The sequence below is a fragment of the Lipotes vexillifer genome, unplaced genomic scaffold (assembly GCF_000442215.2).
Source record: "Lipotes vexillifer unplaced genomic scaffold, Lipotes_vexillifer_v1.1 scaffold988, whole genome shotgun sequence".
Lineage (NCBI taxonomy): Eukaryota > Metazoa > Chordata > Mammalia > Artiodactyla > Lipotidae > Lipotes > Lipotes vexillifer.
In genome coordinates, this window is record NW_006797916.1 from 1732747 (window position 1) to 1757889 (window position 25143).

The window sequence follows — 25143 nt, forward strand, 5'->3', positions numbered from 1 at the left end:
GCAGCGCGCTGAGAGGCATGTCCTGCGGGAGGAGCGGCCGCGCCGCGCCCCGGGCGGCCCGCCTGCAGGGGGAGCTCGCGGTGCACCGGGCCCAGGTACCCGGATCCCGTGGATGGTCCCCGGAAGAGGGGGGTGGGGTGGAAGGGTGGTCCCTGGAGAGTTGGGGCTGGGGAGGCGGGGTATGGGGAGGGCCTCGTGGGCGTCCAGGCAGGGGCTGGGGGGCCGGGGAGGCACAGGCTTGGATGGGCTTCTGTGTCCCAACCTGCCAGTGGGTAGTATGCCCGCCCTGGGCCTGTCCACCCGCCCCCAAGCTCAGGGTCAGCCTGGCGTTGGCAGGTCACCCTGTGGACCTCCACAGCCCTCCGGTGATGCTACCCCAACTCTACCTCTGCTGTCCTCAGGGGAGGACCACAGGTCATGGCAAACACACACACGCACACATACACACGCACACACACCCTCTCACACACACACACACACACACACACCCGCGGCGTTGTTCCCAGTGTTTGAGCGCCAGTCCTGCCTGGAGCTGTGTGGCATTGGCACACTGCCCGCCTCTGGAGCCCAGATTCCCCTGTCCGTGGTGGAGATAGCCAAGGCTCAGGGGGTGCCCTACAGATGGGGGCAGTGGGAGGGTAGGTGTAGGCCCGCACAACAGAGACCAGGAAGAGCGCCGGAAGCCCTGACTCGTCACCCTTGCAGACCCAACATGGGCTGGGGTGCAAGACAGGGAACCAACCAAAGAGGCTGAATGAATGCAGGACAGACAGGGCACGGGCCGGCCCAGAGACGGGCAGAAAGGATGCGAAAGCCAGGGAGGCCCAGGGGCCCGCTGGCCAGTGATTCTGACAGCTGAACTGTCCCCAGGCGTGAATGGACCATCTCCACGTATGAAACGGGCCAAAGTGGAGGTATTTGGGTTGAAATCAGGGGTTGGAGTCACCAGAGCATCTTCCTGGGGCCCAGGTTAACTGAAGGGGAAACTGAGGCTAGTGAAAGGAAATGACGTTCTTGGAACCAGGCAGAATGTCACCCAGGGCCCAACCCCAGCTATGGCTCTGTGGACCCACCCGGCAGGCCTGCTGTGTACAGGGACCTCCCAGGTCACGTGGCCTGAGAGGCAGCTCCCTTGACCTCGATGTCCTGCCTCTGCCCTGTAGGAACAGGCACAGCCCATCCAGCTGACCCCGGTGGAGTGTGAGGCTGGGCTTTGGGCCTGGGATTCTGATGCCCTCTCAACACACCCAGGGGTGGGCAGGACAGGGAGTCCAGAGGGAAGATAGACCATCGGGCAGTAGGTGGAAAGCCTGCACTGGGCTGGTGACCAGGCACCCGAGGCACCCGTCCCTTCAGGCTCAGTGTCCCCACCTGAGCGGGGGGGGAAGCAGGAGTCCTGGCAGTGGGGAGAGCTAGGGGCTCAGTCCTGGACCCCAGAGCAGGGCAGCCTTCCCAAGGCCTCTCTGGGGCGAGGGCATGGTTGGGTCCTGCTGCCTGGGCGGCCTGGCAGGTGGTGGCCGGAGGCTGTGTGAGCACACCTGGGCAGAGGTCTCACTGCCTGTCCCCTGGGGCCGGGAGCTGGACTCATGTGCAGGCACAGGGACACAGCCCTCCTGGCGTGGCACGGATGACCGGGTACAGCTGCTGTCCCTTGCACCGCAACGCTGGCCCTGGGCGGAGGTGTGGGTGGACCCTGCCAGCCTGGGCTCAGCTGTCTAAAGGGAACTGGGCAGAGAAGGGAGGGTTCGTCCCTCACAGTAGGTCCAGGGGGCAGTGTCCAGCCAGGGCTTCTCAGAGGGAGGTGGAGGGTCCGTGTTACATGGCTCAGCCCATGGACTTTGCAGGGGCCACCGCAGGCCCAGTGGATCCCTGAGCTTGTCACTGTGCCATCTGCCTGCCAGGTCCTGCGCAGAATGGCTCTGTGTGGGGGCGGGGTTTGTCTGGGCCGTGCAGCCCAGGGCAGGAGGGCCCGGGCACCACAGGGGCCAGGCTTGGGCTCGCCAGCACACAGTCGTGGCCGCTGGGACGAGTGGTGAGGTGACAGTGCCCAGGGCTCTCAGACTTGGAAGTACAAAGATGTCGGGGGGCGGGGCGTGTGGACACCAGCAAGGAGTGAAAAGGATAGGCTCAGGGCCAGAGAAGAGGCAGAGGCCACCGGCCACGGCAGGGGCAGGAAAGAGAGTGTTTCACTGTGTCAGGAGCAAAGTGCAGAACTAGGAACAGTGGGGTCCCCACAGGGGGTGACGGTGGCCCCCCCAGCGCGGAGGGCAGGCTCCAGAGAAGACTGACCAACGCACCCCGAGGGAGGACAGCAAGGCCCCGCCCGGCAAGGAGCTGCCAGGCCTGGAGCCTCCAGGAGAGCCGCCACCCGGGTCACGTGTCCCCAAACACATGGGGACACGTGTCCCGGGCAGGCCCTGGCCACCATGTGCACACTGTCCAGCTCAGGTGGGCTCGGGGACAGGACGGTTTTCCAGAGGGAAGTGGCCGGGTCAGTGGGGTGGCCATGGAAGGCAGGGATCCTGGGGACAGAACTGGGGTCAGGACGGAGGCACAGAGGCCAGCAGATCAGGTCACTGAGAGCCAGCGGCCAGCTTGTCCACACAAGGCCACCTGCCCTCTCACAAAGAAGGGTTGTCCAGCCGGGCATGGTCACCAGGACCCTGCAACTTCTCCTGAAGGGCAGGCCCAGTGCCAAGCTGGGGAAGCCAAGGGCTCCCGTGGCCGCTCGGGGTAGGGGGCCTGGGGGCTGGGAGGCCGAGATGGCACTGCCCCGGGCAGCGGAGCCAACCGCGGGTCCCTGGAGCCCAGATGGGGGAGGGGAGGAACAGCTAATGAGTTCCAGGAGGTCAGCTGTGAGGGGCCTGAAAACCCATAAACCCTTTATTGGTGTCTCAGGAGGGGAAACCCGGATGCGGCAGTTTATTTACTTTGGATTTCACTTTTCTCTTCTCTTTTTAACATGCAGGTCCAGGAGTGTAACTGGATTTTTAAAGAAACAGGACTTCCTTTCTCAGTGGAGGGGACCCTTTGTTTTCCTCAGTCCTGAGGAAGAAAGGGTCCCCTCCTTCTGTAACACTCTGGACACTCTGCCCCCATCACGTTGCGCTCGAGACCCATCCGCCATGTCCCAGGGCCCCCCGAGACACCAGGCCCTGCCCAACCTGAGGGCGAGTGGGCAGGTCGAGACGGCTCCGAAGCGAGGACAGGCCTGGGCCTCCAGCGGCTGGGGCTGGCCCTCTGACCACTGCCCCGCCCGGCCCAGAGCCGGGGAAGTGGACAGGTCTGGTCTGGGGCCCAGATTCCCATCCTGCCCCAGTGGCTGACGGGCCAGGCCTGCCCTGAGTGTCAGTTCCTTCCTCCAAAGGGACCATCCACAAGGGGGCAAAAAGGAGCCCCCAAACCTTCCCACCAAAAGTGTTTGTTTCATTGGTCACCCAACATTCATCCCCAGTTCTTGCCCCCTGTCCTGTGCCTGCGTGGTGAGGATGGGGGCCAGGAAGGGGGCTGTACTCAAGCAGCGGGCAGTTCCAAGGAAGACGGGCTGTGGGGACACGGACACAGAGGACACAGGCTGGCTGGGACCTGGTCAGGGAGAGGTTGGGGCCTGTGAGCCGGCTGCAGGCGCTGAGGTGCAGGGGTGCCAGGATGCAGCGTGCAGAGGCTCCCCGACGCTGGGAGTGGCGCTGCAGGGGCCTGGAGGTACCAGGAGATGCAGCTGGTCCAAAGCAGGACAGCAACGTGACTGGTGGTCCTCCCTCACTCTCATAGCAGCCCCACACGCTGGACGGCCCAGGCCATTGGGCATCCTGGCCAGGGAGCTCCCTCCCCCAACCCAGCCAGCTCTCAGGGGATCCAGAGCCCCTCCCGGGGGCACCCCACGTGCTCTCCAGGGAAAAGGCTGGCCTGAGCTCACACCCCTGCCAGACACCGTGGCAGGTTCTGCTCTTGCAGACAGAGCTGAGGAGGGAAGGGGACAACGTGAGGGTGGGGGCCGAGAAGGAGCCACTGGACCATACCTGCCTGCACCAGGAAGCGGACAGCGCCCTGAGGCAAAACCAGCTGGGCTCCATGCACCCCAGTCTTGGGAGTGGGCCGGGGCCTGGGGCTGGGGGTGTCCGGGTGGGTGTGGGTCCCAGTGCTTCTGTCTCGTGCTTGGACACACATATGCACACGTCCAGATGGGAAGGGCGGGCTGGACCACTCCTACACAGAACAGGTGTGGAGACGCAGCCCCAGACAACAAAGGGGTCCACCAGGGCGACACCTCAGGTCTCAGGGCTCCATGGGCCCCGTGGGAGTGGGGGGACCATCAGGGGACCGTGAGCCAGTGCATGGACCAGAAGAGGGAGGAGTGTGGGAAACACAGGGCCAGGCAGGCCTACAGGCAGGTCCAGGGGCTGCTCCCGTGTGTTCTGGGGTATCTCTCCTTTCACCACTGGACAGACCCTCTATCGCCAGACAAGGAATTGGCAAGGGGGGTGGGGGCAAGAATCAGCCTGCGATGCCTCTGGGACCCCTGGTCCAGCCAAGTGGAAACTAGGATGCCATTAAAACAGATGTAAGGCTCACCTTGCCGGCCTGTGGGTGGGGCTCCGGAGCAGACAAGGCCCAGGGGCCGAATGTGTTTACAAAACCCTCCGCTCACCTTCAGGTCCTGGCCAGGCCCCAGGCCCCAGCAGAGGGCAGCCGGGCCAACTGCGGGTCCCCAGGGGAGGGCTGGACGTGCCTGCCCCGGGACTCTGCGCAGCCCTGGGTGGGCAGGCCACAGTGAGGTGCCTGGGGTCTCCCCTATGCCCAGCGGCTCCAGGAGCTGGCAACCCAGCACCAGCGAGACCTGGTGGTGGAGGCCGAGTGGCTGCACAGGGCCCATGTACAGGCTGCACAGGCCCTGGCGTCCCGAAAGAGGACCCACCAGCAGTGGGTGAAGGTGCTGGAGAAGCAGGTGGGCGGGAACCCAGCGCCCGGCGGGGGTGCAGAGGGAGGGGAGGGTCCCTGTGCCTGCCTGGCCCCAGCCCGAGGTCCTCTGGCAGCGCTACTGCCTGGTGGGCTCCAGGCCATCCCCACGAGACCCCACACTACCCTCCGTCACTCCCACACCTCACTGAGGGGTGGAGGGGGACTCTGGGGCGGGTCACCACCCTCTCCGTGCTGCCATCACCCCCCATAAAGAGGGGTGAGGACAGTCCCTCAGCCGATGGCTGCTGAGTGTGAAATGTCCAGATGGTGCCTGGCACATGGCAGTCCTAGTGGCGGTGGCCGCTGCACTGTCCTGCAGAGTCAGGGATGGGGGCAGCAGCATACAGGGGGACAGGGCAGCAAAAAAGCAGGACAGAGCCTTGAGCGTGTGCCTGTGCTGACCACACCCCCCCACACGCATGCATGTGCACACACAGACACACCCACACAGACACACACGTGCACACACACATACACAGACATGCCAGCCGGGGCTGCCCCACGGGTCCGAGCTCTCTGCCTCGGGGGAGCTGCTCGATGAGGGAACAGAGGAGGGAACTGAGACCCAGAGACATAAAGTGACAGCCCCCTGACACCCTGAGTTAGTGTCCCTGACCCTCCAAGCCACGTTTGCTCAATTTATAAGCCCAGGAGCATTATTTCCTCATTATTCTGAGTGTGTTCGTGGCTGAGTGGAAGGAGGTCCACCCACTGTGAGTGGTGGTCACCCAGGTCCCTAAGAGCCCACGGTGGGGGTGTGTGACCCTGATCAGAGGTGGGACCCTGCACGCCCCGTCTGGTCTCTGGTGAGTCTGTCTGTGTGCCGGGGTTTCTCTCCACGCACACTGCCCCCTTGGGAGCCGTGGACCGTGGCCTCCCAGCCCTTCCCGTCACGGAGCTCAGCCACGGGGCCCGCCCGCCCGCCTGAGCTCCTACCCTGTCCCCAGGTGGCCAGCCTGAAGGAGCCGCGGGACCAGGAAGTGCAGCAGCGGCGACGAGCCCGCCTCGGCCAGGCCTTCCAGGCCAAGGAGTGACCCGGCTCCCGACCCCTGACCGGCCCGGCAGCAGAACCGCTGCTGGGGAAGCGACGCCTCGTGCTGCTCAGCCGGGGGGCCGAGCTCGAGGGGCACCGGGCCAGGGAAGCCACCACCCGTGCCGGGAGTCAGTGGGCACCCTCTGATCCCCTGACCACAGAGCTCCCCCAGCCCTTGGGACCCCCGCCTCCGGCTGTCGTGGCCCGAGCTCCGGGGCCGCTGCTCTCCGACGCGCCCCTCCCCGGCTGCACGGTGCCTCCCGCGGCCGGCATCGGCCCTGGCACCGCTGTGGATGTGCTGACCCGGCCAGACCCCGGCGGCCAGGCCCCAGCAGGCCAGCTTCCGCAGCCACGGGCTGCATTCCGTGCCCTCAGCTCTGTAAACATGGGGAAACACGTGGAAAACATTTCCACCAACTGGAGCCAAAAACATAATGTCCCGCAGGGCCCAGCTACCACATCCCTGCGCACAGAGGCGGCAGGACCTCCGTATCCAGGAACTGCAGGGCCGTCACGGTGGCAGGTGGCTGCAAGTGACTCAGAGTCCAGTCCCCACCCACACCCCCACCCCCGTGCTCCCCGCCCCGTGACTCACTGCCCGTGAGAGGCATCAGGATGTAAACGTTAAAGTTGTTAGAGAACCACCCACTTTCCCAGCCTATAAACTCTGGGAAAATTCCTGCGGGAATCCAGCCCTGGTTGCCACGGAGACCGAGGCAGCCATCTTAGGCCGATGCCTGGTTCACCTGTTAGCATTTTCTCTCTTTTCCCCTCTTGAACCCTGGTCAGAGTGATTTGTTTCCTCTCCAAATGGCCTCTTTTGTTTTGTAAGTGACGTGTTTACAACATCTGCGGGGCACCAGCCAGCCCAGGAAATTCCTGCGTCCGCAGGTGCTAGCCGCCACCCCCAAGCACCTCCTCCCTCCAGGACTCATGGGGGTGAGAAGGGCCAAAGCTCCTGGAGCCCACCCATTCCAATCACGATCCCGCCCTTAAAATAGGCTGTCCTGTCAGGCCTTCCTTTCTGACTGAACCTAGTAACGGAGTTGCCATATGTTGTGAACTGCACAAAAAATAGGTTTCATTCTACCTGTTAGCTCTGCCTGATTATTGGTGGCTGTGTTGAGAAGGATTCTGAAGTTCAGCCCAGACTCAGAGGGGAAGAGCATGGTGACCCATTAACAACGCTGCTCTGGGCAAAGGAGGCGTTAGTGGTGGTGTTCGCACCCAGATATTCACCAGCTTGCAGCGGCCCATTGGAACGCATAGCAACCCAGCGACTGCCCCCACCATTGGAGAGCCTGGTACAGACAGGAAGGGTAGGGCCGTGAGACACACACAGCTCTGATGCTCAAGGCCTGGCATTTAGTAGGCAAGTCACTTCCCTTCCTCCCCGACCCGGCGACCCCACGACCCGCTGGGCAGTTCCCTTGTGGAGGAAGGACCTGAGGGTTGGCGGGTGGGGAGGAAGGACCCGGAAGCGGGAGATTGACACTTGGAAAGTGTCAACACTTGCCTCTCTGCGGTGGCCACTGGCGTCTCAGCGTCACACCTTTGGGACTGAATCTCCCAGCACGGAGGAGGTGCCTAGTAAATGTGCACAGATGAAACAGGAATACACCCCAGACGCAAAAGGGGTCGGAAAGATTTCTCAACATTGAAATGAGGGCCATGCGCTATTTGATCAATGTTCTTGCTGGCGATTTCTGGACGCTCCTTGCCCAAACTGCTCCCGGGAGACGTAAGATTTTTTATATTTCAATGAAAGTTCAATCAGTGTAGGAGGCGCTGTTTTTACTCGTTCAGCATAAAGTTGTATACTTAGGAGAAAGGATTTTTCTGATGGAGATAAACTGCTGTTTTCTTAAACATTTCCAATGGCAAGCGTGTGGCTTCTGTGTGAGAGCCTTATGGCTGCCCGCACCCACGTGTGCACAACTGTGTACCCTGAACCAGGGCCCCCCATCTCTGCCGCAGTGAACCAGCTGCACCAAGGCCCCATCCATCCTCACAGTGTAGTGACCACGCCGGGTGGGCCTCCGCAGGAGCCAGATCCTGCCTGCCCCTCCAGGCCCTGTGACCTCCTGACCTCATTCCCGGAGCAGGTAGGGGTCTCCCTGAGGTTTCACCTACATGGAAGCCCCATGTGCTCGGGGCGGGTGGGAAGGAGAGAGTGGGAGGGGGGTGCGGCCAGGCAGCCTCCACCACCAGCAGCCCTGCTGGAGCCCCCATCCCAGTCCTGCAGGGACCAGCCGGCCAGGCCAGGTTCGGTGGGGGAGACACTCCCCACCTTGGCCGGCACAGGGTCCTGGGGCTTCCCGAGGTCGGCTCCGGGGCTCCCCATCTAAACTGCATACACACTCAGGCCCTAAATTAAAATGTCACAGGCCCGTTGGGGAGTTTCGGGTTTCCTGGCCGCAGAACACGAGCCTGCTTGATAAAACGATTTTGGTTTTGATAAATGTGGACTTTCTGTGGCCAAGACAAAGGCACCCTTGAGTCTGGAGGGGAACCTGAAACAGCACATTGCTGAAAAGTATTTCCTGATAATATTTTTAGCACCTGGAAAAAAAATTTTTTTTTCTCTTTTTCGCCTGTGGAGTTTGTGTGTGTGTGTGTTTGAATGTAATGCCCAGCATGGTGGGGCCTCCTGTTAACCCCCAGTCTCCCAAATGGGACTGCAAACGGCCCAGGGTGAGGGCCGTGGAGGGTCAGCAGGCCTGTGCCTGGAAATGCACAACCTTGCTGGGGGTCGCGACCCAAGGTCTGCCTGCTGAGCACCACTGTGTGCCCAGGGCATGGGCCCCTGGGGCAGCCCTGCCCCCTACAGGCCCCCAGGTGGACCCAACACTTAGCCCAGAAGAGAGCCTTTACTAGGATCCCCTGAGGCATGTGCTCAGAAGGTCAGCAGTGCCCCGGAGGGACCTCCTCGGCCTAGGCAGCCTGCTCAGAGGAGGAAAGTGCAGCTGCGGGGAGGATGGGGCGTGTGCCCCCTCCCACACCCTGCAGGAGGTGGGCCAGTCTAGGAGGGGGTCAGAGGTCAGCCTGGACAACCCACTGTCCCCACCTCCCCCCCGCCCCCCCCGCCCCCCGTGGTTTGGTGCAAGCTGGGAAGTTCTGCCCCTTCTCCCTGTCAGCGAGGGGCCACCTGCCCTCACCCTGAGGAAACAAACAGGAGAGGGCTTTCCCCTGGGCCCCAAACCCACCGCACAGACGGCAGAGGGCTGCCAGGTTCCCACAGAAAACCCACAGATGGAAAAGCACGTCCTCCTAGGCTCCCACCAAGGTGACCAGCCTGCTGGCAGCTCTGCCCTCCGGGCTGCACTGTTGGAGGCCGTGTCCTGACCCCACCAGGACTCTGCCAGTAAGGTTCATGGACCTTCCCTGTCCAAGGAGGGTGAGGCTGCCACACGCCTCCTCCGACCTTGGCCATGATTTGACCTCTGTGCTGCAGCCTGGCTCAGGGCTTCCCCCATCTCCCCACTCAGCATCTGAGCCAGCGGGGTGCCAGGCTTGGCTTTTCCTCACGAATCAGCCCCCACCAGCACCCAAGAGCAGAGAGGGTGGAGAGACCCCGGGGGTCGGGCCCTGCTCTGGGCCTAGGGACCAGAGGTGGCCAGATGCTGGCCCCCTGTGGAGGACAAACAGAGTCTGACTGAGAGCAAGTTCTTGCGGCAAGAGAAGGGCTGCGATGGCCACAGGCTGGAGACACAGAATCTGAGTTGTGGGCACTCGAGGGCCTGCTCCCACCCACGGGGCATCTGTCCACTTGCCCCCAGGCCGGCGTGGGCCAGCCTCCCCGACGGAAGACTGTTTTACTGGGAGTTGGCCCCAGACTTCTCTTGCTGTGAGGTTTCCTTAGGCCCCCAAATCACCTCCCCCTGCATTTCTCCTGATGTGGCCGTGCAGGGCAGAAACTCTGCTTAGTGCCCTAAAGTAGCCCAGGCCGGAGTCCTCCTCACATACAACCAGATGGCAAAGCCTCAGAGCTGGGTGGGCAGCATGAGGCTGGCCGCTGGCCACTTCCAGAAGGGTTCATCCGAGCACTGCTCCATCAGGGTGGCCCCCCACCGACGACACGCCGGCAGGAGGGTGACCTGGTCCCCTGGGGGACAGGGGCCCGAAAGGACACCCAGGACGCCTGCCCCCAGGCCCAACAACTCACGCAGGCCTGACGGTCTGTCCTGGAGCTGCTTTGCGGACAAGGCACCTCCTCTGGGCCGGCCCCACACGGGCGGCTGGGGACCCACGGAGGAGGAGGAGGATGGCCCTGGCCGCAGGGCACGCCCGCAAAGCCCTCTCCTTGCCGGCCAGGCCACCTCCGAGGGGCTCGGGGCCGTGGGCTGAGACTCCCGTCCCGCTTGGCGCTTTAAGAGCCGCCTAATTTGCATGGCCCGGCCCGGCCCCGCCCAGGCCCGAGTGACCGCCCGGTTGGATATTTAAATCGCGGCCGTAGGGGCGGGTCCGGCTCCGAACGCCGTCCCGCCCGGCGCCTTCCTCCGCGAGAGGCGACCGGAGCGCGGCCCGGCCGAGCGGCAGCGGGACTCCAAAGTCCACCAACGGCGCGGCCGCGCTCCCCGCACGCCCGGCCGGCCGGCCCTGCGGGCCACTCCCGACCGCGGCCTCGCTCCTGCCCCGCGGTGACCGCCAGCCCCGCTCCGTCCCCCTGCGGCCCCTCCTCGTCGCCTGTCCGTCCCCGCTGTGTCCCCCGCTCCGTCCTTCTCTGCCCCCCGTAACGTCCCGCTGTGTCCCTCGCTCCGTCCCCGCCCGCCGACCGCCGGCGATGCTGCGCGGCGCCACCTGGGCGCTGCTCTTGGCCGCGGCCCTGGGGCTCGGGGCGCGCGGCGTGCGCGGCGCGGTGGCCCTCGCCGACTTCTACCCGTTCGGCGCGGAGCGCGGCGACGCCGTCACCCCCAAGCAGGACGACGGCGGCTCCGGGCTGCGGCCGCTCTCCGTGCTCTTTCCGTTCTTCGGCGCCGAGCACTCCGGCCTCTACGTGAGTAACTCGAGCCCGCGGGGGGCGCCAGGGAGGGTGCTGCGCCCCGGCCGCTGCCCGCCGCCCCGAGTCCCGCCGCCGCCGCCAGCAACTTGGCACCGTGGCGGCCAGAGGTGGAATGAGGACAGCGCTTCCTCCCTCCGGCGGCCAAGGCCGGACAGCGGCCCGCGGGAGCGGCGGGCGGGGTTGGGGGCCCGAGCTGCGGCCCGGCCACCTTGGTGAGTGCAGTGGGGCGCGCCCGGCCCTGGCCCCTGCCGCACCGCCTGGGGCTTGGACTGCGGGCACTGAGCCGTGTGCCCCTGCTGGGCCCAGCGCAGCGGGGTGAGGGGAGGCCTGCCCCGTCCCGCCCCGTCCCGGTTCCTTCACAGACAGCAGTGTAACAGCAGGCAGCTGCTTCCTGGGTCCTCAGTTTCCCGAGTGGGGCTCCTGGCCCCTTCGGTTCCTCACTTGGCCTGCCGAGGTCTCAGCCCCTCCCAGGGCCACACGGGCCCCGCCCCCAGTTGACACCTGAGGCCCACTTGCTGGAGGCTGGGACGCGCCCAGACTTTCAGGGATGCTGTGGGAGACTCAGCAAGCTGGTCCTCTCGGAGCCGCCCTTTTCTCTCCCTCTCCTGAGCCTGGGGGCTGGCCACTCAGGCCCAGACCTTCAAACAGGACTCCCAGAGGGAGCTCAGGAGAGCGGGGACAGTTCAGGCTGAAGGACAGCAGAACCGCCCCCGGGGGGACCCGGGGCCACTGAGGGAATGCAATGTCGCGCCTCATTGCTGCATCGAGCATTTACTGGGGGGCACCGTGCGCTGTCCCCTGAATCCCAGCTAGAAAAGTGCCAGCACCCTGTACCTTCAACACCATCGCCCCGCCCTCTGTCACTTCCAGCACCACCTCCACCTCCCCCCTCCACCGCCCATCAGCACCACTGCCTGCACTGCCAGCTCCCCCATCAGCCCTGTCACCTCCCCCATCAACACTGCCTCTCTCCACTCGACCCCAGCGCGGCTGCCAGCATCACTAGCTACCCTCCCACCGCAGCCATTCCATCGCCAGAGGTGGGAGGGGCAGCCGTTCTCTCTGTAGGTGCCACCCAGTGCAAGTTCCTCCGGCCAGGACTTGGACAGAGGGGCAGGACTGACTTCCGGAAGTATGGGGCTGGGGGCAGAGCTGTGCTCAGGGTCTTCGGGAGCCAGGGAGGCCCATACATCCTAGAAGGGGGAAAATTCATGTTGGCACCGTGTTAACAGAGCACTCTGTCCAAATGCTCCTTGAGCATTCGGGCCAGGCTTAGCCTCCTCACTCCAAGTCACAGGTGAAAATATTATTTAAACGGCTGACCCTCTTAACAGCCTCACCAAAAACATCTGCCCCTGCCAAAGCAACTGGGAGACGTGATTCTAAGGTGGAGAGATGTGCTAGCAAAACAAACGGTTTCATCTGAAACCAGCACGTGGTTCCTCGCAAAACCTGTGTCTCCATAAGAGCTCTTTCCTGAAAAAAGCTATCGTCTGACAAACACCTGCCCATGGGGACTTAGTGAGCCCACTTCACCTCTCTTTGCTCAGTAGGAAAGACAGTAGAAACCTCGAGGGCCCAGGACACCTTGCCTGAAATAATGGCCAGGGCTCTGTGGTCCAGGAGGGAGCAGGGCAGAGGGTCAGAAATGAGGCCAGTTAGAGAAGAGAAGGCATTTATTCCGAAGCAAGTGGGTCAGACCGGTGCCTCCCAGCCCACGCAGCTGAGAGGATGCTTCCCTGCATGCCCCTGTCTCTGACCCTCGTCCAGCCGGGCGCGGCGTCAGCCAGCCCCGAGCCCAGGTGCCTGCATCCGGCAGAGTGAGGACCCTCCAGGGCTGGACACCCCGCCCCGGCCTCTGCACCCTAGTCCCCAGCCTGATGCCTGGCAACGAGCAGGCTTGTGGAGTGAATGGACACACGGGTGAGTGAACGGAGGCCTCGCCACGACCCTGCGTCAAGATCAGCGCTTTCTGATCAGAATCGACCTGCCGCGTGCGGGGTGGCCCCCTTTCTAGAAAGCCCCGTCGTTTTGCTTCTTTCTCACACCATAGCAGCCATATGTGGTAACTTGTAAGGCTCTGAAAATTGTTGAGAGTCCCTTCTGAACACAAACCAGGCCAGCCCTGCTGATGGGCCTGGAGCGCGGCAGCTGAGAGGGATCTTTCTTGCAGGGGAAAAAAGCTGGACAAGTTCACAGGTAGAGATGGCAGCTGTGCTGTGGCCTGCAGGCCCGGCCGAGGTGTAGCGTCCGCTCGGGGCGGCCATGGTGACTGAGAGGCCATGAGGCTGGCCAGTGGGGGGGGGGAGGCCCCGCTCCATAAGAGCTCTTTCCTGAAAAAAGCTATCGTCTGACAAACACCTGCCCATGGGGACTTAGTGAGCCCACTTCACCTCTCTTTGCTCAGTAGGAAAGACAGTAGAAACCTCGAGGGCCCAGGACACCTTGCCTGAAATAATGGCCAGGGCTCTGTGGTCCAGGAGGGAGCAGGGCAGAGGGTCAGAAATGAGGCCAGTTAGAGAAGAGAAGGCATTTATTCCGAAGCAAGTGGGTCAGACCGGTGCCTCCCAGCCCACGCAGCTGAGAGGATGCTTCCCTGCATGCCCCTGTCTCTGACCCTCGTCCAGCCGGGCGCGGCGTCAGCCAGCCCCGAGCCCAGGTGCCTGCATCCGGCAGAGTGAGGACCCTCCAGGGCTGGACACCCCGCCCCGGCCTCTGCACCCTAGTCCCCAGCCTGATGCCTGGCAACGAGCAGGCTTGTGGAGTGAATGGACACACGGGTGAGTGAACGGAGGCCTCGCCACGACCCTGCGTCAAGATCAGCGCTTTCTGATCAGAATCGACCTGCCGCGTGCGGGGTGGCCCCCTTTCTAGAAAGCCCCGTCGTTTTGCTTCTTTCTCACACCATAGCAGCCATATGTGGTAACTTGTAAGGCTCTGAAAATTGTTGAGAGTCCCTTCTGAACACAAACCAGGCCAGCCCTGCTGATGGGCCTGGAGCGCGGCAGCTGAGAGGGATCTTTCTTGCAGGGGAAAAAAGCTGGACAAGTTCACAGGTAGAGATGGCAGCTGTGCTGTGGCCTGCAGGCCCGGCCGAGGTGTAGCGTCCGCTCGGGGCGGCCATGGTGACTGAGAGGCCATGAGGCTGGCCAGTGGTGGTGAGGAGCCCCCGTTTCCCCCCAGAAGCCCCCAGGTGCGGCCCCCGCCAAGGGTGGGGCCTGGGGGCTGCAGGGGAAGATCTCGGTTTATTTGGCCTCAGGAGCCCCAACTGGCAACCTCCTTCATCGGGGAAGGAGTGCCAGGTGGGCAGTGTCTGCGAAGGTGCTGGGCACCCTGCGAGGGTCCACATGTCTGTTACGAGGGTGCAGTGGCTGAGACATGGGTGCGGGGTCTGCCGGCTGTGTCTCCAAGGCTGGGCTGCTGGCGGTGATGCACAGGGTGGTACCCGCCTTGGTGTGCCTTCCATCCTTCCCCCGCAGAGCCCCTTCCAGCCCCTGCTGGCCCCTCACGCACAGTGCTGTGACACCCTTGACCTCTGAATCTTGGGAACTCTTCCTTGTTCCGGTCTTCTGGAGCACCTTGGGGCCAGTCACGGAGAGCCTCGAGTGGGAAACGGGAAGGGTGTGGGCCCGGGGCGGGCAGTGGCACCTCCGAGCCCGGGGGAAGACGTGTTGACAGTTGATTTGACCTGAGCCCTGGCCAGCAGCCCCTCTCTCTAGTGTCCCAGGCAAGGCTGGCTCCACACCTGGTGTCTGCTCATCCGCTGGCATCCCCACCGGGGGCACAGTCCCCGCCCAGCCTCTCCCAGAGCGCCCGCCCAGGGGAGGTCCGCAGGCGGCCCAGGACGGGTGGCTGGTCGGTTCCTCCGAGAACCCCGGCTTCCCCACCTGTGCAGCCCGTGGCGGCACCTTTCCAACCAAGACAGTCAGCTGGCTGGCCACCAGCTCCGAGCCATCTAGAAAACCCACCCTGACCCACAGGACAAAACCAGTGAGACGGAGGCAGGCCTGGCAGTGGAGCTCGGCTTTTCTGACCTGAGGAAGCCCCCGCAGAAACGCATGAGCCCCCTGGCTGGGAGGAGAGGCCGCAGCCCCCAGGGAACAGGCGGGGTCCTGGGCAGGCCACTCCCCACGCTCCCTTCCTGCTGGTACCTGGGGAGGAGCGGGTCACAGGCAAGGGGCTCGGAGCTGGAGGTGGGCAGGGGTTGAGGGAGGGTCCTGGGTGGCCTGGCAGCCCCACGTGGGGCGGAGAGCGCCGGGCCGAGATCCAGGCTGGCCCCTCGGCCTGGACCTCCCGGCAGCCCGACGGAGGGCGGGCAGTGCAGTCCTCCCCGGCCCAGAGAGGAAAGTGGGCCTCAGATGCAGGCCCAGGGGCCTCGGGACTGCTGCGTCCCGCTGCCTCCTTGCTATTCCACCCCGGCCGTAGTGCAGCCCAGACAGAAGTCCTGCTTCCTCGGCCACCCTGGGAGCTCCCCTGAGACCGCCCCTCGTTCCCACATGGTCAGGGCAGGCAGCTGGGCCTGCAGCCCTGCCTTGGAAACGCTCCCACTTCCCAGAGCGGCCACCCCACTGGCCTGGGCGCGTGCGGCACCTCCTCGTGGGCCTCCGGCTCCTGGCCCTGCCCCTCCAGCCTGTCCGTGGGGCGGCCGAGGGAGCCTTGCCCAGTGCGAGTGAGACCTTGCCTTTCTCTCCTGCCCTTACCCAGCCCCCCTGGCCCTGGGGCTGGGCCCCGTGTACCTGTGCTCCCCGCCGTCCCCCGCCAGCCCCCCTGGCCTTGGGGCTGGGCCCCGAGTACCTGTGACCCCACCGTCCCCCGCCAGCCCCCCTGGCCTTGGGGCTGGGCCCTGAGTACCTGTGCCCTCACCAACCCCCGCCAACCCCCCTGGCCTTGGGGCTGGGCCCCGCGTAGCTGTGCTCCCCCCATCCCCTGCCCGCCCCCCGCCCGACGGAGGGCGGGCAGTGCAGTCCTCCCCGGCCCAGAGAGGAAAGTGGGCCTCAGATGCAGGCCCAGGGGCCTCGGGACTGCTGCGTCCCGCTGCCTCCTTGCTATTCCACCCCGGCCGTAGTGCAGCCCAGACAGAAGTCCTGCTTCCTCGGCCACCCTGGGAGCTCCCCTGAGACCGCCCCTCGTTCCCACATGGTCAGGGCAGGCAGCTGGGCCTGCAGCCCTGCCTTGGAAACGCTCCCACTTCCCAGAGCGGCCACCCCACTGGCCTGGGCGCGTGCGGCACCTCCTCGTGGGCCTCCGGCTCCTGGCCCTGCCCCTCCAGCCTGTCCGTGGGGCGGCCGAGGGAGCCTTGCCCAGTGCGAGTGAGACCTTGCCTTTCTCTCCTGCCCTTACCCAGCCCCCCTGGCCCTGGGGCTGGGCCCCGTGTACCTGTGCTCCCCCCATCCCCTGCCAGCCCCCCCAGCTCCCTCTGCTCCAGCCATACAGAACAGGTCACCCTCAGCCACTGTGCTTGCTGCCAGCTCGGAGCCCCTCCCGGGACAGGCAGGTCTCCTACCCTGAACGGACCCCGCTCCCCAAGCCTGGTCCCTGCGCTCCTCGCGTGTCACTTCTGACCCCACCTCGGTTGTTTACCCTGCACGTGGCGTGTGCCCCACAAGGCTCATCAGTACACGGTCCTGGCACCCACGTGTGTTTGACTGTATTTGGACATCGTGATGGCGGATGTGGACGTAGGTGTGTAGGTGCGTCTGCCCACTGAGGGAAATGCAAGCAGCGACACCTCAACGGCTGTGAGCAGTCCTCGGGCTCAGGTCCTGGTTCCCAAACACCAGTCACCACTAAAAGGAACTGGGGTTCTTTGGAGATTATACAGCCACGGCAGGAAAAGAAGAAAATGAGCTTGGAAAAGCTTGTGCCAGAAAGTAATAGAGTGATCAAAGAAAGATGGGGATGTGGCGGAAGGACACAGAGGCCACACCCGAAAGGGGCTCTCGCTGGCCGTGGCTGGGCAAGTGAAGCATTACATTAATAGCAGTGACAGATTTCAGTCCCTTAAGGAAAGGGGAGCCAGTGAGTTCACGCCGATACGAGTATAGATATGTGATTAAATGTATAAACGAGGGAGAAAGTGGTACCGACTGCACTGCCTCAGTGCTGTGTCCTGCTCCGGGCAACCGTGTGTTCTCGGTAGAGAATGTCCTTGCTCAGGGGAATCCACAGTAGGGGGCTCAGTGGGTAGAGGGGCATCACTTCTGCAGGGTACTCTCAAGTGGTTCAGGAAACATCTATGTAGAAGGAGACAGAGCATGATGAAGCAAATGGGGCAGAATCCTAGAATTTGGTGAATGTGGATCAAAAGTATGAGGAGTGCCTTGCAGTTTTTCTGTAAGTTTGACATTCTGTCAAAACATAACGTAACCTCTAGGGAATGCCTTCTGGCGGGAACACCCGGAGCCCCGGGCACACATCCGGCCACCCTCACTGGGAAGCCAGCCTGGCCAGCTGGGAAGGACTCAGGTGTGCCCCTCCTCAGCTCTCAGGGGCTGTGTGAAGCTAGAAGTGACCAGCTCACCACAGCATGCTTCCAGGACAGCCCACCACTCACTCACCATTGACTTATTTGCTAATTCACTTAGTCACACATCCATCCCGAAACCTTGGCGGAGCCCTAGCTCTGAGTCAAGGAGTGGGCATATGCACCAGCAGCAGTGTTTTATTTTTAGTCCTAAAATCTTGTCTCTCTTGTTCACGGTGCTTTCCCAGCCTCTGCGAGAGAGCTAGCTTATAGAAGCAGCCCTGTAAATGTTGGCTGCTCATCCCCTGACTGTTGGGAAAATGCGCCCATAATTCCATCTTCCCAAAACAAGCACTCTAAACATTTTGGCGACATCCTTCCTGATGTGTTTTCAGGTGCATTTGGGGCTGCCATTTCATACAAATTTCCATTTTGTGTATTTCGTTCAGTGTGATACCATGAGCATTTTCCAGTGCCTTAAATTTGCTGTGAAAAGTGTGCTTTTTGGTGGCAGTATAATATTCCATCCTATGGCTATACCATAATTCTTTTCAGCAGTCACAACCTGTGGCCTGTGTGGGTGGCTTCAGTGTCTTCGGGGATGCTCGGCTGCACATCCATCCTACACACACCTTTGTCCAGGCAGGTCTTTTGTTCTTTCTGTTCCTCACAATAAGTTCCTCCAGGGGGGCTGGCTGGGTCCCAAGGAATGTGCTTTTCAGGGCTGTCTCCCTACTGCCCCCTGCTGCCCAGAGGGCGTCCTTATTTACACCCTCCTCTGCTGGGGGAAGGGGGCCTCCTCAGCTGACCTGAGTCAGCCTGGAGGGCACAGCTTCCGGCCCGCCAGCAGCTTCCAGGCCACATAGGGTACCTGTGGTCCAGTCGACGATGGGGTGGGGACAGTGGGCAGGCCCAGGGACAAAACAAGCTGCAGGAGCCTGGGCCCCAGTGGACACTGCTCCCATGGCTCTGAAACCAGGCGGCTGGAGGGGACTGCCCAGCTTGTTCCCTCCCCCCGACTCCCCCCAGCCCCCCCCCATACCTCCCCACAGGGGGTCCAGCCTCAGAGCCTCAACAGCCATAAACTGGCTGTTTACACACTGGGGCAAGTCCTTCATTGAACGCCTGCTGTGTGCGAAGCATTACCCTGCTCCCCAGCCCGAGGACTCGGCTGGGGCAGAAGTCTGAGTCCCAGGTGGGTCCAGGCGGCTGGTCGAGGGCCAGACACAGCCCCCTCGGGCCCTCACACACATTCCGCAGCGAATATTTCCCACCACCTGCTCTGGAGGCTTGCTGCGGATGGGGTCCGGGGTAGGGCTGGTGTCCCGGGGGAGTGGCCACCGTCCCCAGAGTGAGACTGGCAGGGTGAGAGGCCTAGGTGTGGGAGCAGAGGCACACCGTGCCTGCACTTGGAGGTGGCAGCCAGGGGCGGTGGCTGCAGGGTGAGAGTGGACCCGACGTGGCCCCAGAGCTCAGGGCAGCAAGGTCAGGCTGTGCTGGGCCCGGGGGAGGGGGGCGTGGGTGCCCAAGCACAGGGCATGTCCAGGGGCCTCTGGGGACTTGGGATCTGGTCCTAGGGGGGCACCTGGCCCAGGTGTGCCAGAGGTGAGGCAGGAGCTGCCATCTAATCTACACAGGGAAGGAAGGGAAGGGCCGTGAGGACAGCTGGAGGGACAGGACACGGGAGGGGCAGGTGCCTGGACCCCCCGCCCACTGGAGAGGCAGCCCCTATTGGAGTGGGGTGGGGCTCAAGGGCCTGGGCTCTGGGCCATAGGCAGGACCACAAGGCCTAGCAGGAGATGAGAGAGTGGCCACGGGGAGGCCCTGGACAGCTGACGGCAGGGGGCACAGTAGGGAGGTAGCAGAGGGCCTGCGCCCTGAGGGCCCAGCCTGGGAGGGGGAAGGGCCTTCACCCTAGCCCTGCGGGGATCCCTCCTCCCCCGCTGGGCGCTGAAGCCAGCTCACTGCCCCGCCCGCAGGCTGCATCCTGGCTGCCCAGCAGTGCCCCTTCCCCTGGTCCTCTGTGGCCCTCCTGCAGCCAGGCGAAGCCACCTGGCACCCCGGGTGCTCAGACGAGGGCCAGCCTCCCCTCCTCGCCAGGTCTGGGTGTCCAGGGCCCCACCTTGCCCGGGGGCCCAGGGTGCTGCCCACGGCCGCTCTGCAAGCAGGACCCCAGCCCCGAGCTGTGCTTGTGGAAGGAATCCTGGTTCCCTAGAAAGCTGCCAGGAAATAAAAGACATGCCTACATTTTTCAAAACAAGCTTATAAAAGGCTTCAGAGCTTTATTGTTTTATTTCTGGCAGAAATGTCAAAGCAGGAACTAAGGCCCCGCCCTTTCGGATCTGATGTTTGCAGAGCTGGGGTGCTGTGACCGTGGTGTCCCCAGCTCCCCTCCAAGCTTGCCCGCCTGGCCCAGAGCAGCCCCTCGCCCAGCGGGGGTGGCACCAGCCAGCCCCAAGCGGCCCAGTTCAGGGACCAGCCAGACACACGTCACACGCTTTCGGCTGCAAGTGGCCTCCGAGAGACTCTCCAGGACATTTCCGCTCTCTCCCAGTTTTATCCAAGTCGGAAATGCCACCAGGCCATCTCTCTGCACTTTCTCCTGGCCCAGCGGAGGGAGGGCCGACCCCTCCTGTGAGAAAGGCCTGGGTGCCTTTGCCTCTGCGGGCCGCACGCACCCCCAGGTCAAGGGCAGGCTTCCTCCACGCCCCGCGGGCCCCGTTCCTGCTGCTGTGGCCTCGGGGCCTCCCCAGGGGACCAGCCCAGGCCCACCTGGCTGGCCTCAGGTCCTGAGGGGCAGCGGGCGCGGGGGGCACATTGCAGGGCCCGGACGCAGCCGACGGCCGGCCCACATCAGGCTTCCCATACGTCAGTGGCTGAAGAGCACGCTGGTGCCGGGCAGGGGTCGGGGTCGAGGCCTTTCTCCTGTTTTCCCAACGTGTTGCCTGTTCTACAGAGTGCTGTTGCAAAAGTAGAAAAGTAGTAAGAGTAAGACCGATATTCTGCGGGAGGAGCATTCGCTGGCCCTGGAGCAGAGAGACCCCGGTGCGGGGAGGGGTGCCGCGCCGCGCCCCGCCAGCCCCGCCCGCCCCACCGGAGGTTCAGACGGTCTCCCCTGGAGGAAGACGGTCCAAGCACGCCCCTGCCCAGGGGGCCCCGGCCCTGCTCTGCCCTGGCCCCGCCCCGTGGGGAGGGCGGCAGCCATCCGGCGGCGGCGGCGGCGGCGGAGGCGGAGAGGGGAGCCCGCCGGCCAAGCGCTGGCGGGCAGGCCGGAGGCCTCAGCACACACCGCACACACCTGAGCACCGGACTTCAAAGGCAGGAAGGAAACTGGGCAGAGCGCCTGTGGGGGAGCCACGGGGGCCAGGCCAGCAGAGGAAGACAGACGGGGTGCAGGATGCAGGGAGGGCGGGGCAGGCGGTCCCACCCGGCAGGTGGCCACGGCCCCAGGGACCCTCACTCCAGCCTGCAGCGCCCCCCCCCCCCCCCCCCCCCTGTGTCTCTCCTGGGGTGGGCCTGCCCCTCACAGAGCCCCGTCCAACTGTGACTCCTCACCCTTGACTCTGTTTTCCTAAACACGGGCAGAAAAGGGGACCCAAAGTAAGTGTGCAGCGAAAGGGCAGATGTGATACCAGCGCCGAGGGACGGCGGCCCCAAGTTAAGGCCTGTGGTTGCCGCTCCACCTGCATCAGCCCACACCGTGCAGCCCTGACAAGGCTGCCTGCACCTGCCTCCTTCCCTCCAAGTTGTTAAGGTTCCTCCATCCATGTTTTGTCCATTATCACCGTGGTTCAATTACATAGATCGTTTTCAAGTTGTTTGTTTCACCGTGGTGGACATTTGGAGCTGTTCCTACTTTTAGACCATTCTTACTGTGCTGTCTGGGAACATTCCGGAACGTGCATCCCGGTGCACGTGGGCGCTGGCGTGGAGGGTGGGCCCTAGGTGTGGGGCTGTCGGGCATGGGCCGCACCCGCCGCCAGCTCGTGAGGTACTGAGGCCACGGGTGTTCCCACTGCAGGACACGCTTGCCAACCCGGTGGTTGTGGACGGGTGTGAAAACGAGGTTCTGCTGCTCTTTTTTGTTCGTGAGTCTGAGCACATCTTGTTCGCTTACCGTTGGATTTCCTCATTTGTAAGCCCCCTGTTAAGTCTTTCCTCTTTTCTACTGAGTTCCCTTTTTTCTTGTTACTTTATGGGAGTTGTGTACATACACCAGGTCACAAGTGTTGCGAATATCTTTTCCCTTTTCTCTGCACCTTACTTCACGCTCTTCGGCGCCTTTGGGTGAATAGGTACTCTAGAGTTTAATGCAGTAAATGTACCCGTCTTTATTTTTATGGTCAGAGGTTTTTTGTGCCTTATTTTTTAAAAAACATTTTATTTATTTATTTGGCTGCGTTGGGTCTTAGTTGCTGCACGTGGGATCTTCCGTTGCGGTGCACGGGCTCAGTTGGCCACGGCATGTGGGATCTTAGTTCCCTGACCGGGGATGGAACCTGCGTCCCCTGCGTTGGAAGGTGGATTCTTCACCACTGGACCGCCGGGGACGTCCTGTGCCTTATTTTAAAAATCACCTCGAAGTCTTGAATACGTTCTCCATGGCCCCCCACAACAGCGTCTCTGCTGTGCAGCTTGGTCACTCACACCTCCGTGCCTGCGCATGTGGAGCTGGCACAAGGTAGGCCCCCCCAGCCCGCCCCCCACCCCCCGCCGAGTGTGTGCCTGGGCCGTCTCCCAGCCCTCCTCCTGCCCACCTGTCCGATCACTATTCTGTGTGAGAGCCCAGTGTCAGCTACAGCATCCATCCTGGACCAGCAAATCCTTCCATCTTTTCTTCTCCAGGAAGTCTTGGTCCTTCTTGGCTTTGCCTTTTCATATAAAATTTACAATTGGCTTTTCAGGTTACACACACACACAGACACACGTCTGCCAGGATTTTTACTGGGATTGCGTGGAGTATGAAGACTGATGCGAGAACTCATACCTTTACCTGGGTTGACTCACGTGGCCCAGGAACAGAGCACGTTCCTGTGTTTATTTAGATTGTCTCTGACATTCTCTAGTAAATCGGACATCTTTTGTTAGATTTATCCTTAAGGACTTGCTCTTCTCTATACTGTTGTAAATGGTGTCACTTTTTCATTTCTTTTCTAAGTACTTACTGCTGTTAACGTAGAGTCACGATTGAGTTCTTACCTTTTCTAATTTGATGTAACAACCAGGCCAAGCCTCTTATTAATTCTACTGCATTATCTAGATTCTTTTGGATTTTTCCACAATCACGTTCATAGCATTTGCACCTGATGATAGTTGTTTCTCCCTTTCTAATCATTTTGCATTTTGATTCATTTTTTGCCTTGCTGTGCTGTTGGATACGTTGCGTGTTAGCAGGACCCGAAAAGAAAGTGTTCCATGTTTCATGATTAAACATGATGCTTCCTTCTGTTTGTTTCCAAGATGCCCTTTTTCAGATTAGAATGTCCCCTCATGTTCCTGTTCTCATATTCAGGGAATTTTGATCACATGTGGATGTTGGCTCTTAGTAAATACCATCTCTATACCTATAAAGATGATTATATGGTTCTCACCTTTAATCTGTTAAATTGGTCACTTAAATTAATTGGATTTCTAATGTAAAGCCACGCTTGTATTCCTAACAGAAATCCAAGTTGGTAATGATTAATTATTTACCCAGTTCATATATTGCCGGATTCAGTTTGCTAACAATGCGTTAAGATTCTGGCAGTTTTATGTGTGAGATTGGGCTGTTATTGCCCATCCATGTTAAGTTTCAGTGTCAGGGTTACAGTAGCCTCAGAAAATGAGTTCTTCTGTCTAGAAGAGTTCGTGTATCTCTGGACTTACTCCTTGGATGTTTGGTAGAACTCACTGGTGCTGCCATCTGGACCTAGAGTTTTCTTGGTGGGAAAATTGTGAACACTAATTGAATTTCCTTATGATTATAAAAAAAATAGATTTTCTATTTCTTTTCACATTTGGTAAGTTGTGTTTTTCTAGGGGAAAAGATCCATTTTATATACAACTTCAAGGTGGTCAACATAAAACTGTTGAGGTCTGGGGTTTGATGGTGCCCCCTCCTTACACACCAGCGGCCAGCCTGTCACTGCTTCTCAGAAGCTGGCCAAGGCCCGAGGCTCCCGGGTCAGGAACAAAGGCCGTTAGGACTCATGGTGCAGGGAGAGGCACACCATGTGGTTTGCCTTGGTATCCCTGGCTCTCCTCGTGGTGTCATGAGGCCACACGGAGGGGCCCAGGCAGATGGAACCCAGACTGTGGGTTTGTGTCATAGCCCGGAAGCCCTGGGCTCGGGGAAGCCATCTCTCCTATGGCGAACCAGCCTTTGCCCGCAGGGGAGAGGGCACTTTGTTTCTCGAAGCCGATCTCTGCAAACACAACCCTAAGACCCGGCCCAAGCAGGGAGCGGACGAGCAAAGCGCACAGAGGCCTCCCTCACGGCCCACCTCCCCGCCCCACCTGTTCTGGGCCAAGCTCCAATTTTCACATGAGTCTGCCATTCCGTCAGCCACTCTGATTAATCGGACCAGCAGAGGCCAGGACCGAATCTGGGTGATTTGCTGCCCACAGGACTCCAGGCAGCAAGATGGGGTTCTGCCCCAGGTCCCAGGTGCAGCCGTCTGTGCAGGATCCCAGAGAGGCCAAGAGGAGTCCAAGGCCAGGCCGCCGTCCATCCTGACGCGTGCACGCCTGCGGACCACCCGCTGATCTTGGACGCCATCTCCAGTGATCACAGAGGCTGTAAATTGGCCCAGAAAGCAACTCCCGTTAGGGTGACAAACTCACCCTGCTTTTGTGCAAACCTTCCCAGTTCTACACTGAAAATCTGGTATGCTGGGAATCCCCCAGTCACAGGCAGACTGCGAGGGTTGAGCCTCTGCCCCGCCAGGGAGACATGCTGTGACCCCTCTCCCCACATGCAAAATGTGTGGCCTGAGGGGACGCAGGCCTCTCAGTTTAGCATCTGTTCAGCTTGATTCCGATTGCCTGTCCCACCGGTTTGGTTAAGGCCTAAGGGCCGTGTCTGACCATTTGTGGTCTCAGTCATCACACACGACAGAACCCGAGGCCCAGTATGAATTCGTGTCACGAGACAAACAAGGTTGTGCTGTCGTGAATTTACCTGCAGGGAGGGCGGGGCCCACACCTGGGCGGCAGGCACAGTAGAGCAGTTTGTGACCCGAGCGTCCCGTGGTTTTTCCACTTCCACAGCTCGCAGACAGGGATGCAAACCCAGCGCAGGTCAGGTGGGCAGCTGCACAGCTGCCTGACTCAGGTGGGCCTTGAGGGCTTGGCCAGGCGCTGGATCTAGGGGCACAAAGCAGTCACCTACCCCCGGCTCCCCCGGGGGCTGAGGTGGTCCTGCCCGGTGCGGGTTGAATACTCCTCAGCCACAAAGCCAGTGTGCCCATCCTGGCCCCGTTAATCACCTCCTCCCCTGGCCACCCTCTGCTCACACCCAGACCTTTCACCAGGAGGGCTCAGGTGCAAAAGCAACAGGCATTTGTGTGACATGTACAGACACCATTACATCCCCCACAGGGGCCCCCATGGACCACCGTAGAGGACAACACGCAGTGTCCTCAACCAAGTGACCGTGTCTCCAGGACCTGGAACTCTGCCATCCGACAGAAAGTGAAATTCGAA

General features: G+C 61.7%; 2 protein-coding genes across 2 annotated transcripts in view; both read left to right on the plus strand.

The window, feature by feature from the left end:
* The window catches only part of LOC103087717 (putative ciliary rootlet coiled-coil protein-like 3 protein), a 74299-nt gene extending 64456 nt beyond the window's left edge, over window positions 1–9843 (plus strand). Inside the window, 9 exon segments of the mRNA XM_082931480.1 lie at window positions 5–95; window positions 3940–4122; window positions 4655–4756; window positions 4802–4945; window positions 5907–5989; window positions 6368–6440; window positions 6442–6508; window positions 7970–8097; window positions 9772–9843. Coding sequence (XP_082787606.1) covers window positions 5–95; window positions 3940–4122; window positions 4655–4756; window positions 4802–4945; window positions 5907–5989; window positions 6368–6440; window positions 6442–6508; window positions 7970–8097; window positions 9772–9843 — 943 coding nt within the window.
* A 151-nt stretch (window positions 9844–9994) lies between these two features.
* The window catches only part of SNED1 (sushi, nidogen and EGF like domains 1), an 89750-nt gene continuing 74601 nt past the window's right edge, over window positions 9995–25143 (plus strand). Inside the window, exons 1-2 of the mRNA XM_007469967.1 lie at window positions 9995–10330; window positions 10449–10988. Of these exons, the coding sequence (XP_007470029.1) occupies window positions 9995–10330; window positions 10449–10988 (876 nt within the window). The remainder of the gene's footprint in view (window positions 10331–10448; window positions 10989–25143) is intronic.